The sequence below is a fragment of the Cetorhinus maximus genome, chromosome 9, assembly GCF_964194155.1.
Source record: "Cetorhinus maximus chromosome 9, sCetMax3.hap1.1, whole genome shotgun sequence".
Lineage (NCBI taxonomy): Eukaryota > Metazoa > Chordata > Chondrichthyes > Lamniformes > Cetorhinidae > Cetorhinus > Cetorhinus maximus.
In genome coordinates this window covers 105,977,323-105,992,919 of record NC_135887.1, presented here as the reverse complement: position 1 = coordinate 105,992,919, position 15,597 = coordinate 105,977,323, and the positions used below count along the sequence as shown (strand labels likewise).

Here is a 15,597-nt window from a genome sequence, read left to right as displayed (position 1 = left end):
AGGCTCCACGGGCCAGAGGACACCCGCCAAGGTCATCGCGGCCAACAGGACAGCAGAGTCAGCAGGCTGTCTCACAAGCCACTCCGAGCGATCTAGGCGGCACCTAGATGTAGCACCTGCAAATGTTAGCATAAGGCACGTTAGGCACTCAACGGGTATGTCACTGGTGATTTTGTGTTGGCCTTAGAATAGGGACCCAAATTGTTCTTATTGGAATGGAGAAGTCTGTGTAATTTTTTTGAACATAATAAAGTTCACTTTTCTGACCATGGCTGAGAATGTTTCCTTTGTGGTGCATTTTTCTTTTTCACAGACATATCATGAGTGTTTGAGTGGACACTGATGTTTCTGTACTAAGCCCTTAGTTGCAGCTGATAAAGTGGAAGATGTCGCGCCTAAGTGCCACGTGTGGAAGCGCCAGGCAATGCTGCTCCTGCTGATCCATGTGTGTGGAGCTAGCTGAAGGTTCATTGCATTAAAGTGTCCCGGGTGTCCCTGCCTCCTTGGTGTAGTAGCGGGTCGGCGTGCTGCCCCTCATCACCGCCCTGTGCTTCCTCATCCTCTGAGGCACTGCTGGATTCATCATGTGCAGCCTCATCCAGGGCGTCAAGGTCTTCATCGTCAACTGCATCCCCCCTTTCCAGCGCAGGATTGTGCAGGGCGCAGCATGCTACCACGATCAGAGAGACGCAATCTGGGGGGTACTGGAGTGCGCCCCCTGAGTGGTCCAGGCTACGGAAACACACCTTGAGAAGACCGATGGCTCTCTCCACCACAGCCCTTGTGGTGCCGTAGCTCCTATTGTGCCGCTGCTCAGCTTCTGTTCTTGGATGGCGGAAAGGCATCATGAGCCACCTTCTGAGGGGATAGCCCTTGTCACCCAGCAGCTAACCATCCAGTCGAGCTGGAGCACTGAAGAGCCCCGGCACCTGGGAGTGTCTGAGGATGTAGATGTCGTGGGAGCTGCCTGGGTACCTTGCACAGACTTGTAGAATCAGCATCCTGTGATCACACACTATCTGCACGTTTATGGAGTGGAAGCCCTTCCTGTTGATGAAGGCACCGGGCTCACCTACTGGCGCCTTGATGGCCACATGTGTGCAGTCGATTGCACCCTGGATGCGGGGGAAGCCAGCAATGGCCGCGAAGCCTCTGGCTCGCTGTGCCTGACTTGCCTGGTCACAGCGGAAGTGGATGAAGGTCAATACCCGTCTGAACAGAGCGTCTGTAACCTGCTTGACACAAGTGTGGACAGCTGATTGTGAGACACCGCAAAGATCACCCACCGAGCCCTGGAAGGAGCCAGAGGCATAGAAGTGGAGGGCAACTGTGAGCTTCAGAGTCGCTGGCATGGGGTGTCCATTCACACAATTAGGGAAGATCTCAGGGCCAATCATCTGACAGATATAGTTGACTGTCTCCTTTGAGAGTCGGAGCCTCCTTCGGCACTGCACCTCAGTCATATTGAGGTAGCTGCTTTGCCGCTTGTATACCCTGGCAGGAGGATAGTGGCGTCTTCTGAGGCCCCTTGCACTTTGGCCAACCTCTTGGCCCTGTGCCCCTTGTGCCTGCACCTGGCATCCCAAAGGTGGCTCCCCTGGAGGCTGATTGTCCAGTCCTGGCCTCCTCCTTATTCTATCCCTCCCTTCCTCCTCAGAGGAGCTGCCTCCAGTGGAGGGGTCAGAACCCATATCCCTAGGTGAAATGAAGGCTTCCGTAAAGCTGCAGGCCCGAGAAAGATTACTGTCTGCAGACTGGTTTCAAAGTACACAAAAAGCCCTTGGAAATCGATGTGAACTGCTAACAATCACACAGGCAACTTTAAAACACTTTCTGCAATTAAAACTTCATGGAAAACATGAACAACTCCTCGAAGTCCACATATCCCACCAGTGCATGACTTTTATTAAAAAATCTCCTACCCGCCGACCCGAAGGTCACATGGGCCCCTCAAAATCCTGGACAATTGGCAAGTTAGGGGCCTTAACGAGGCCTTTCATTAATGGCGGGCGCGCGTCCCACTGCTGAGCGCACCCGCTGACCGAAATATCGCGATGCCGCGCGCTGACGTTGGGACGCTCGCCCGACATTTTAAGCGCTGACATGCGGGCTCCGCCACCCACACATCAGCCGGAAAATTCTGCTCATAACTTTATTTTATGTCAGCATGGCTCCTTTTGTTTACCCATGGTGAATACTAGGTGAATTGGCATGGAAGGGCTAAAGGCAAAGGGTGGTGGCTGTGGACATGGATTGGCGTGAGTTGACACTAAGTTGGCATAAGGGATATAAATGGCCAAGAGGATGAGTGGGGGGGGAATTTTACTCACAATCATGTCTAATTTTAACAATCCCAAAGGGTGCCTTACCTCTTCTAAAGGATATCTTACCCACAACTGCTACCATCTAGAAGGGCAAGGGTAGCAGGCATTTGGGAACACCACCACCTGAAAGTTCCCCTACAAGCCACTCACCAGCCTGACTTAGAAACACATTGCTGTTCCTTCACTGTCACTGGGTCAAAATCCTGGAACTCTCTCCCTAACAGCGCTGTGGGTGTACTTACACCGCATGACTGCAGCGGTTCAAGAAGGCAATTCACCACCACCTTCTCAAGGCAATTATGGATGGGTAATAAATGCTAGCCTAGCCAGCGATGCCCACATCCCATGAATGAATAAAAAGAATTTTGATCTGCTTCTTCTCATGACTCACTTCTTTTGAGGCAGTTCGCATGTTTTGTGGCCTATTAATTTGAGGCCAACTGCAATAGGAATCATATCCAGTAAAATTTCCCATCCCATCTTGTGATAGCAATCATACAAAGTAAAGTGTCCCACCATCACCTCACTTTCCAAAGCAACAAAGCCACAAATCATTGGTGCTTTTGTGGGCAAAGGGGAATATAAGAGAATCTTCAAATTTCAGTAATGGCAACTATCAGAGCGAGCAGCAAAATATCACAACATTTTGATGAAGCGGTGATAAGATTACCTGAGCGAGTGTGCATGGAGCTTTTATTCATGAGCAGACAGTAATTGGGTGGCAAGATGAGTGGTTCAGGACAGAATTTGTTAATGCCAACAGCATTGTTTAGCAGATCTGGCTTCAATATTGCCAAAAGTTTAATGACCCCACCAGTGGGTTAAGTTAAGGGATCCCACCCTAACCTTATATTACTGCAAGGTATTAAGTATCCATGACATGAACAGTTGTTGCTAGAGGCCAATCATATCAGGCCATCTCAGTCCCAGGAATTTACAAACATGCGAATTAGGAGCAGGACTAAATTCAGCCTCTCCAGCCAGCTCTGCCATCAGATAAGATTATGACTGATCTGACTGTGGCCTCTACTTTCCTGTCTACCCCCTAAAGCCTTTGACTCCCTTGTCAGTCAGAAATCTATCTAACTCAGCCGTAAAAATATTCATTGACCCTGCCTCCACCACGCTCTGGGGAGAAGAATTAACGACCCCAGAGAAAACAAAATTCTCCTCATCTCCATGTTAAATGGGAGCCCTTTTGTTTTTAAATTGTGTCTCCTAGTTCCAGGCTCTCCCATAAGGGAAAACATCCATTCGGCATCCACCCTGTCAGCTTGCTCAGGATCTATGCATTTCAATGAAATCACCTCTCATTCTTCTAAACTTCAATGGATACACATCCAACCTGTTCAAGCTTTCCTCATAAGACAACCCCTTCATCCCAGGATATCCCAGTTGAGTGAAGCTCCTCTGCACTGCGTCTAATACAATTATGTCCTTTCTTAAATAAGGTATAGGGTGGTAATCCCCTCCAACTGGGAAATTTATGGAGTATAAAACCCAAACCCATGGACATGTTTTGACCTCATGTTTATTACCACACAATTCAGAAACCAAGCTGCAGCCAACAGCACAGGGCTGGACAGCTAGGGGTTAATTAGGACATTTAGTAAAAGCGGCTTATCAAAAGGGTTTGGACATTGACAGATTGCTATCATGGAACAATGGTTTCAGGGAAATGCCATTACCTGCCATTGACTAACACGGTTAAGATTACCTGATACAATGACACGAGGAATATGCCATTTATATTATATATAGATCTCTGAAGGTGGAGGGGCATGTTAGTGGGTTGGTGAAAAAGGCATATGGGACACTTGCCTTTATCAACCAAGGCATAGATTACAAAAGTAGGGAGGTCATGATGGAGCTGTATAGAACCTTAGTGAGGCCACAGCTGGAGTACTGTGTGCAGTTCTGGTCGCCACATTATAGGAAGGATATGATTGCACTGGAGGGGGTGCAGAGGAGATTCACCAGGATGTTGCCTGGGATTAAACATTTAAGTTATGAAGAGACGTTGGATAGACTTGGGTTGTTTTCGTTGGAGCAGAGAAGACTGAGGGGTGACCTGATCGAGGTATACAAGATTATGAGGGACATGGACAAGGTGGATAGGGAGCAGCTGTTCCCCTTAATTGATGGGTCAGTCACAAGGGGGCATAAGTTCAAGGTGAGGGGCAGGAGGTTTAGGGGTGATGTGAGGAAAAACTTTTTTACCCAGAGGGTGGTGACGATCTGGAATGCACTGCCTGGGAGGTTGGTGGAGGCAGGTTGCCTCACATCCTTTAAAAAGTACCTGGATGAGCACTTGGCACGTCATAACATTCAAGGCTATTGGCCAAGTGCTGGTAAATGGGATTAGGTAGGTAGGTCAGGTGTTTCTCACGTGTCGGTGCAGACTCGATGGGCCAAAGGGCCTCTTCTGCACTGTGTGATTCTGTGATTCTGTGATATTCAAACCTTCATCGACTCCAGAGCCAGGTGCTGGCACTGTATTGCCTCAAGACTGTAGGAGAATTGTTTAAACGATGTGAGAGCTGATCATATTCATCTGGGATATATTTTCCATGGAATGACTATTGTTTCAATCAGCATGAGCTGATCATATTTATCTGGACTATGAGTAGAATAAACTACTGGACATTGGAATGAGTTGGCCAGGCCAGCAGCAGAAATGGTCTAACTGGGGACAGAAACCGTAGGACACGGCTGTTTTCTGCAGGCATTCGAGGAAGTCGCTAGAGTCTGGTCAACTCCACCGAGGAAACTACAACACCATTGGAAGAGCAACCCAGGGGTGATTATAAGTATTAAGTTAGGAGATAAAAATTTAAGTATTAAGTTAGGAACAAGGTGGAGGTTTAGCCTCTGATGGGACAGGGTTCCGGGTAACTGTAATTGTAACTGTATTTTGTGATTGCTGGATGCAGCCCTTCTCTGAGGGCTGTGGGTAATTCAATAAAGCAATTGTGAATTATCAGAAGAAAGTTGTCTCGCTGGTCATTCTGTTCAAGGCATACACTTGTGAATCTGGTGTCACAAACTTGAGTGTAGGGGGGGGTCTCTGTGGGAGAAAAAGGGGGCACCCTTACAAAGGAGTTCAAAATATATGGTCACACTAATGCCCTGTACAACTGTAGCAAAACTTTCCTACTTTTATACTCCGTTCCCCTTGCAATAAACAACACATTCCATTTGCCTTCCTAATCACTTACTGTACCTGCATATTGATTTTTTGTGATTTATGTACCAGGACACCCAGATCCCTCTATACTGCAGAGTTCTGCAATCTCCCTCCATTTAAATAATATGCTGCTTTTCTATCCTTCCTGCCAAAGTGGACGAATTCACATTTTCCCACATTATACAATTTGCTGCAGGAGTTCCTCAGGACAATGTCCTAGGCCCTAGTGTTCAATTCTTTCCACTCCTTCTGCAGGAAAATGATGGTATAACAAGAGGAAGAGAAGTTGTGAAGAAGAGGATCCATCAGCCTCAGTCCTTTCATAGAATCATGGAAGGATGCAATACAGAAGGAGACCATTCAGCCCATCATGCCAGTGCCTGCTCTTTCAGAGTTATCCAATTGATCCCACTCCTCTGCTCTCTCTCCAGAGGCCCATAATATTTTTCCCCTTCAAATTCCTAAAACATTTCCACAAAAGACTGATGGCAGACCGACTGCTAGGGTGTAGCCTTTGCAATTCATGATTGTATTGTGGGCAGGAGTGCACAGAATGACATTTGTGCATTCAATGACATCGTGGACTTTGGAAAATCCAGGACTCTCTCCTGCTGTTGCCAATTGTCTACGGGGAAGGAGATAAAGTAGCTTGCTTTAAAAATTACTGCCTCAGTCACTTGCTTAATACATCAGTGGCCTGCAGATTGACTGATATTGCAAATATCCCCTGTTGTGGCCTGAAATGAGCCGGAGGCAATAAAGTCCAGGGCTGATCTGAACTTGACAGCCACTGACAGTACCACGCTTGTCCTAAAGTCTGGTTCCAGGTCAGTTTGCAACACGAGACAACAGCCTCTGCATACATTGTTTATACGTGCGATTTGGAGTGTAATACCGGATAAGTACATTCCTCCTTTCACATAACCAAGTTTGCTTTGCATCCCGCCTCCTCCTTCACTTTGTCCAGACAGCATAAATAAACAGGGATTCCAAGCAACAGTCATTATGGCAAAGGATAGATTCCCATCAAATAGGTTTACCAAAAGCCTGCCTAAATATTTCATCAACAGAGTTGACCACACAATAAAAAAGAAGTAAAGTTATTTTCTTGTATATCGCACCTAAAAGTTGCTGACTACGTTTTTAGATACTTTTTTATTGAAAGGCACAGTTTAATGAACCTGAACACTCAGTTTATATAGGGAAGCCTAAGTTGTGCACTTCCAGCACAAAAAATGGAAATGGTGTCAACCAGTAAATGCCATTAGAATATAATAATGATGTTCTGGTAAAGCTTCCAGTGCTTGAACTACAATGGGTGTCATTTCCAAAATGATCAGAGCTATCACCATTCACTGCACCTTATCTGCTCTATTATCCTGTGGGAGTGTTTGCCTGTCTGTGGAACATAAGGGACACAAAATTGGTATAATTTTAAACTAAAAATATCACTCAAATGCTTGGAGCATAAACTCTGCATTCTGTGTTATTTGTCATTCAGCATTCTCTTTAACACAATGCCATGTTCTCGCTTGTTGCTCCTAATCAGCAAGTATGTTGTGTGTGTGCTCTTCCTTGCCATTTTTTTTGACAACTGCAGAATTATTTATCTTGTTCAATCACCCTATTTTTCTCCATACTTAGAAAACCTATGTTAGACTTTACCTAACCACGGTTTCTTGGTTTCTCTCCTACTCTTTTCACCCTGGATAGTGTCCTGCAAAATGACTCCGGGACCTCCAGCTTAGTTCCTCAACAAAGGAAAAATGAACAGCAACATCACTTTATCCTTAAACAGTAAAAATGGATGGCAATATCTGCACCAAACGAAGAAATATATTTTCCTTTAGTAACCCACTAATTAGTGATGATTTCTGTTTACGACAAGACAACTAGTTTCCATTACAAGCCCTGTCAGGGTTGAGAATATTTCAAACTTAACATGATCCCATTATGAGCATTGATTTGTCTGATTCACACAACTGACAAGAATGAGTCCAGCTGGTCATAAACCACCAATCTAGAGACCACACATGTGGTCTATAAATGTAGCTATCAACAGGCTCACTTTATCATATTTTTCTAAACAATTCACATTGTATTTGACTGTAGAGGTGACAGTTTTGCACTCTTTATCCTAAATTGCTGTTTTCTAATGCAGTCTGGTTTCTTTTCATTGAACACAAGTAGACTGTTGAGGCCAAATGGTTAATAACACTTAAAAAAAACCTCATAACTCTAGCAATCACTGTCACTATTCATAAAGCTCAGCTATCATACATACTTATAATAATTAAAAATAAAATAGAAGATAATGACTGCATGATTAATGATTCATGATTAATTACAGGAGAAAACTTCTGGATGCCACATCAGTGAATTGTATGTCATAACAATGCTGTCTTCATTCATTATAATACCTTCCATAAATTATCATGTAAGTCATTGAAAGAGTGGAGGGGAAAACAATGCTGTTAAATGGACAGCCATTGCATAATTTCATTTGAGATCATATTCATTATTATGTTAAAAATGATGGCTGTGTCATCCACTACTGTCCATCTAAAATCATTCCATTTTCAATCCTGCAACAATATCCTAGGTAAGTCAAAGAAATACAACTTCCTTTAGACTACATTCAAAAATTTGCTTGAAACTTAGCCTCCCTCTTAAATGGACAGGCAGAGAGGTTTAATACTTTGCATACTCCGTATTATGTTTCACCCCTGTGCTGGTATGGTTCCTCAGAGCCTGACAGCCATCTGCATCGCCTACAAGCATAGGTGGAAAACCTCATTGATCCACATTTCAGAAGAAATTACTCCCCGAGTATGTGTCAAGGGTACTGAAAAGTATTAGTGTACTGACGATTAATCACGCAACTGAGCCACTGTGGAGAGAATGGTCAACTGAGGGTCTTTTGCATTGGAAATCACAATGATGAGTTTCAAAACCCAAGTGTAATTTCTCTGATAAATATTCTGGCTGACGCTATAGATACTTTAAATCCCATATACAATTGTCTTTCTTGTCTAATTTCAGTTTGTTGGGGGGTAGGATGAAGAGAGCTATAATGAGCCATACTGCAGAGCTTTACTGCCCAGCAGTCTGCTCATCAAACAAAGGCATACTGATGGAGTGTCCAGTATGGCAGGAATTAGCATATATCATGGAGCTGTCTCTCAGGGAGACACCATATGCATCCCACCAAATCTCTCTGCTCAAATGACTTATAACATGCTGCACAGTGTGTTGACCAGCACAGAAAGTTGACAGACCATCTCCATCTTCAGTTTCCACTTGCTGTTTCCACCAGAGAATTAAGTAATCCGGTAATAAAAAAAATGCAACTTACATTTTAATAATAGGGAAGACAACAGACGAATGCATTGCATCCATGATATTAGAAGCAAAGGTGTAGATAGCATATTGGACCAATTTATTGAGCAAGTGGAGACAAGAATGGCTGTGTAAGGGGTGCAACAGGTACAAGTGAAAGAATCACATAGCCTTCCTTAGGACCCTTTCCGTCTGTAGTGATTAATCAGCAGGTGTACCTTCAAGCAAAGTTTCATTACCCACTGATTCTGGATAGGCTTCCTCTGTACTCTGGACACATCCGCAAGAAGCTGGGTCGATCCTTTGATGTCTCCTTTTATATAGGATACAAAACAACCCAACGTGGTACCCATTTTACCAGTAGTTCTATTTCATGGATGGTAGTGATTCAGAATTTACAATGCAACAAACATTTTACTATTCAGTAATAAATGGGCACCAATAAAGGCAGTCATAAAACTTGGCACAATAAATTTTGTCCATCAGAGATTATTAAATTTATTTAAGTGATAAACTCTGTTATAGGACAGGGTACGCGATAATAAAAGTTGATTTCCACTAATCAAATAAGCAACTAGTTAATTAAACAACAATATTTTAAATAAAATCTGTAAAATCTACAGTGCTAATGCCTAGTGAGCTAATTTTTTTCAATCCTGGTTTTAGTGTTAAATACTAATTATGTTACATTGGTCACTATCACAAGGCAACAATATACAACATGTTCACAAGTTGAATTTTACAGGATCTCTTCTATTTTACTGGTTGCAATTTCTGGAGCAAATGAAATGGTCCCATGCAATGTATTTCATGAGTTCTGAATGACCTATTTGCAGGCGTGTACAATTTTAGAACAAAAGTGCTATTTTACTATGCTCCACAACACTTGGAGCTAAATTTCCTCTTCCAATTATCTTGCTTCCTGTTTGGATTTCTACTCTCAACTTGCTTATTTTTAGCTCTTCGCTGCTCCATTGAAATAATGTCCATTTTTACCTTTTAAATAAACAACTGTGGGGACTGGGGTCTTTCCTGGAGCATTCTGTGACAGTCAGAATGCCGTAGGTAGACTTAACATCCAGTTGTAGTGAGGTGGAGTGCCAGCCATGTGCTCTCTCAAATGTAGACAACTAACTTGTGTGTGTCATCTAAGCCCACAAGTATAAGAAGGAAAAGCAAATTGGTTTCACTGTGCATGAGTTGTATCATATTGATACATAAGAACGATTAGGATATTGTCCTGTATCAATGCAAAGTTCCACTTAACCCATTTCATAGGGCCTCAGTGAAACCTGGTATAAAATGATAACTGTATTCAAATTGGTAATCTGTATCTCACCTGCAAATTCGTTAAAGTGGTTTCCAATATCATATGCTTGGTAGTTGTAGCCAGTATATTCATAATCAATGAACTTTACAAGTCCTGAGAAAACAGTGAACATTGATCAGTTATTATTTAATCAGTAAATTACAATAAAACTTTACCTCATCATTTTGGAAACCTAAAAACATGTGTAAATTTTTCAATATAATAACTTTTCTTTTCCGATTTCCTCTCTGTTTTTCATCCATTTGTTGACTCGAATTGACACACAGTCCCACAATGCTGGGGGCCTTATGATACATCAGTCAGTGGCTATAATTCATTTGTGAGCTTTGACAGCAAGCATTTTAACTATGGAGAGCATTGCAATGAGCCCGATCATGTCTTCCCCCATTAAATTTTCCATCCATAGCAATCAGTAGCGAAAACCTTGACTGACTTCCTTCCGCTCTCTAGCTTAGGGGTGCTAACTGCAGCAACCTAATTACTGTCCTGGATGAGATTGAAAAACTGCCCTGAAATTCCTGTGCCCTCCAACTTGGCAGCATAAATGAGTCAGGATGGGCTTTATACCTATTGTTAATTTAGGAGGTTGTCTTCATCGGAAATCCTGGGGTCAGCTAATGTTCCTAATGCTGGTAGGACACTGCCTGTCCCTTGTCCGTCCCAGCAGCGAGGAGCCTTGGAAAAGGGTCTCAATATGTTGCAGCAGGCAGTTAATTCTCAGATCCTAGGCTCTCACATAAGGTAGTGTCAAAAAAAGGCAGAGAAAATGTTGTATGGTCGCAAGGGATATGCACTTTGAGAAATAAACAAGTAATGTTTTTGTAAATAGGTGCAATAAATGATTAGGATATTTGATGTGAAGACTGCTTGGTGTTTAGCTGTTTTGTGTGCCTCAAGATTAGGATTTGATAGGGGGCTGTGAGGCACATGGAGCTAACTGTGACCATATAAGGGTTGGTGAAAGGGCACAGATATTTAATGGATGGAGAGCTCGAAATAAAGAATCCAGCAACCTACTAATGCATCACCCTCTCAGTCATCTGTCTGGGACTACTGTCAAAATGTATAACCTTAGTCGCCTGGGCAAAAGGGGCATTGGTGACTTTGCCCTAAAGAGGAATGTATGCCGATTGACTGGTTTGGCAAAACTCCCGCATGGTTCCCTGGAATGAGGCGCCATCTACAAGGCAGAAGTCAGGAGTGTGATAGAATATTCTCCACTTGCCTGGATGAGTGCAACTCCCACAACACTCAAGAAGCTTGACACCGTCCAGGACAAAGCAGCCCGCTTGATTGGCACCACATCCACAAACATTCACTCCCTCCACCACCGACGCGCAGTAGAAGCAGTGTGTACCATCTACAAAATGCACTGCAGAAATTCACCAAAGCTCCTTCAACAGCACTTTCCAAACCCACGACCAGCAGTTCAAGAAGGCAGCTCACCACAACCTTCTCAAGGGCAACTAGGGATGGGCAATAAATGCTGGCCCAGACAGCGAAGCCCACATCCCTTGAATGAATTGTTAAAAAATCTTCAGTCTCCCTCTCTGCGAGTCAGAGCTGTGTGTATTGTGGATCTTGGTCACAGATCTGTGTGCAGCAATGAGCAGAACTCCTTTTGTGACACAGGCTTCTCCGACACAAGTCTTGAAAAGTGCACCTCAGTTGATCCCTTGCTGCATGGGTTGTGCTTATCTCAGGTGGCTTTACGGACTCTTGCAGCTTCTCTTCCTCAAGAATGTATAATGTGTAAAGTGGGAAAACTGTTGTGGAACTTTCAGATACTAATTCCCTTTAAACCAAATGATCTCTGAGGATAATGCAGGATGTAGGCAAAGTTGTTCTGAGTATAACAGGGAAAATACATTTCCAAGAGCTGCATTCAATCCCAAGATATGGCCAAAAGTCTCTACAAGCAAGCTTACTTCAGCAGGTTCCTTTTAGTTAATACACTGAAATATATAGAAACTGACATGCATGATTCACAGGGCAATAAGTAAATTATGGGTCAAGAAACAGAGAGGGAAACATAATCCCTTAATAGCCGATTATGATGGGAATTTAAATACATGAGTAACCTATCTTCCAGTCAATGTACGAGCAGTGTTCCTCGTTACATTGCTGTCTGTTCAGATAAAATATTGCGTATAAACAAAGGCTGGGAATGCACAGGCAAAGCTACCAACTAATCAGATCACTTCGGGACAGATTCCTTGAAGCAGTGATGATACGCAAGCCATATTAACAGCTTACTGTATTGGGTAGAGACTCCAGTTCAGCACTGAGGTGCAAGAGCTTGGCAGGGCAGGAGGGTTTATTGTAAACTTGGGCTCAAGTTGCTCCAGAATATTTATGCATTAGAATTAGTAGCATTCTCCCTTGAGTTTGAAGGTTGTAGGTTCACAGCTCTCCTTGAGGATTTAAGTACATAATCAAGGTTGACACTTCCGTACAGTTCTGAGCAAGTGCTGCATTTTTCGAGGTGCTATCTCTCAGATGAAATGTGAAACCCAGACCCCATCTGCTTGTTGAAGTGGATGTAAAAGATTCACTGGTTTCCTTTTTGAAGAGGAGCAAGGAATTTCCCCAGTGTTCAAGACTATGTTTGTCTTTCAACCAATACTACGGAAGCTCATTGCTGTTAGTATCACTTCTTCCTGTGTGCAAATTGGCCTCTGTGTTTACCAATAAACTACATTTCAAAAATAATCCATTGGCTCCGAAGTGAAGGGTATGAAAGGTATCATTTACATGGAAGTTTTTTTCTTTTTTTTTAATGGGGCTCAATATTATCAGCTTTAAGTTTCAATCACTTTGTTTACCTGAGCTAAATATGAAGCCCCTGGACAGATAGGCCTTGCTACTTTAAATGCAACCTGTCTAGAAACTTGAATGCATGTGTTGTGAGACTGGGATGTGACAGTCCCTTTCTCTCCTCCCCATCCCCAAGCCATCATGACTAGGACGAAGACCAACACACTAGCTAAACGTCAGCATTGCTTTTAACATGAACATTTGTTTATATAGCAACTTTAATGTAGTGAAACGGCTCAAGGTACTTCACAGAATTGTTAAAAAGCATTGTACGCCAAATCACATTAGGAGATATTAGGATAGGTTCTTGGCTAAAGAGATACTTTTAAGGAACATAGCGGAGAAATAGAGGTGGAGAGGCAGAAATGTTTACGGTCGGAATTCTACAGTTTTGGGCCTAAATAGCTGAAGACACAGCTGCTCAGTTGAAATAAATTCTTACGAATTCATAGGGTTTCTGTCTGCAGAAAGAAATTTTTGCAAAAAGGTGGTGTCCAGGATTGGAGTGGACAGACACTCTAGCTGGGACTGAATTATGTTTTGTATGGTTTAGCTTAACTTCCTGGCTTTTGTACTCTGTATTTATAAAATCCATGATCCCATATGCTTTACTAACTCCTTTGTCATCCTGACCTGGCACCTTCCAACATTTCTGCATAAACACCCCCCAGGTTTCTCTCTTCTTTCATCCCCTTTAAAATTGTATGATTTAACTTGTATTGTTTCTCCTCATTCTTCCAACCAAAATGTATCCCCTCACACTTTTCAGCACTGAATTTCATCTGTCATGTGTCCACCGATTCCGCCAGCCTGTCCATGTCCTCTTGAAGTCTAGTACTATTCTCCTCACTGCTTGCTACACCTCCAAGTTTCATGTCAAATAAAAATTTTAAATTGTGCCCTGTACCCCAAGTGCAAGTCATTAATGTGTATCAAAAACAACAGTGGTACTATTACTGAACTCTGGGGAACACCACTGCATACATCAGTCACATCCAAATAACAGCAATTCATGACAATCTCTGTTTTCCGTCCTTAACCAATTTTGCATCCAGGCTGCTACAGCCCCATTGAACCTATGGGCTCCAATTTACTTACAAGCCTAATATGTGCTACTTTATCAAACATTTTTGAAGGTCCAAATACATACCATCACCGCACATCCCTCATCCAGCCTCTCTGTTACCTCATCAAAAAACTTAATCCAGTAAATACCATAAAAACTTAATGGAGGCAAAATTGAAAAGCCCCTGAAAGCAGGTCTGGGCATCACGATTAACGATTACCCCATACCTGTTGCTACCCATGCAGTTAGCCCGCACACTTCGACTACTCATTTGAATTATTGTATCATGCAACCCAGCATTAAATGCACTGTTGAGTGATTGTAGGCATCAGCAGGGGTTGCCAAGTTCGTGCAGTCTAGCACCACTTTAAGCCTACTTCTGGAACATGCTCCCTGTGCCCACATGAATGCCTTACCCAAGATGGCATCTGGTACAGCCCACACCAGAAGTGTGGAACCAAAGAAGCACCCATAGCAGCAAAACTGTGTTTTACAGCTAATATCTTTTCCTTTTCTTTCTATAACAGAACCCATGTTCATCTGTTTATATTTCAGGTATTACTTAGCAAAATTAAAACTTTAAAACCTGCCAAGTCTAGCTTTAAAATTATTTTCTTTAGCTAGCCATGGTTCTTCAAAAATAATGCGGTGTATGTAGTACTTTGAGACAGCTTGACATAATAAGGCACTATATTAATACAATATTATTATTCTTATATAATAATTTTCACTCTACCTTGTGTTTCAATGTAGATTATATTCTTACATAGTAGATCATTATGACACAGGACCACTGGGGATTTAACTTGGGAAAGGTGTTCTTTGAGTCTTTCAATTTCACTGACAAGAATGTCAAGAGTTGGCACACCATTCATTTCCACGGAACTGGGGATAAAATACATACATACATACAGTCAAGCGCAAAACAAAATGGAAAAACTCTAGAGTGACAGTTGCTGGACAGCACTGCATAAAACATTTCAGGAATAAGCTAACTTACATTTTCCAATCAGAATATCTCTTACTAAATCAAGTATTCGAATCATACATTCATTAGCATGCAGGAAACAAAAAATATACAGTCATTTTTGGTAGTGTTTTTCTGTATTGAAAATGCTATGCCAATTCCTGATGGTTTTACAATGGTTACAAGACATCGCAGTCCAGTGTGGAAGGAACTGGATTTCATTTCATCTGCCTCAGTCAGCTCAATGGTCAATTTTCTTCTTTCTCTTGGTTTAGTGCCTGTATTTATTTGTTATTGTAATTGCTCTTCAGTAGCAAAATAGTTATACAGCTATTCATTCATATATATGGCAGCTGTATTACCCTCTGTGTGGAATGTATCCATATCTATCAGTGTTACTATCTATTTAATACTGTACAGTGACTGTATAATAGTCTACATAATTTACAATAACTTACTTTTCCATAACATCCTGGCAAATATATTTTTGATTCACTGGTCCTTCCTGACATGTTATGTGAGGTCTCTCGTGTCCCACTTATAATACAAATTTACTCTCAACAGCAC

At 42.5% G+C, this 15,597-nt stretch overlaps 1 protein-coding gene across 2 annotated transcripts in view; it reads right to left on the bottom strand.

Annotated features, from left to right (window-relative positions):
- LOC144684882 (ethanolamine kinase 1) overlaps positions 1 to 15,597 on the bottom strand; it is a 479,036-nt gene that overhangs the window by 197,512 nt on the left and 265,927 nt on the right. For both annotated transcript variants that reach the window (XM_078549246.1, XM_078549247.1), the window contains 2 exons: positions 14,800 to 14,948; positions 10,190 to 10,273 (listed from right to left, as the gene is read on the bottom strand). In XM_078549246.1, coding sequence (XP_078405372.1) covers positions 10,190 to 10,273; positions 14,800 to 14,948 — 233 coding nt within the window. The remainder of the gene's footprint in view (positions 1 to 10,189; positions 10,274 to 14,799; positions 14,949 to 15,597) is intronic.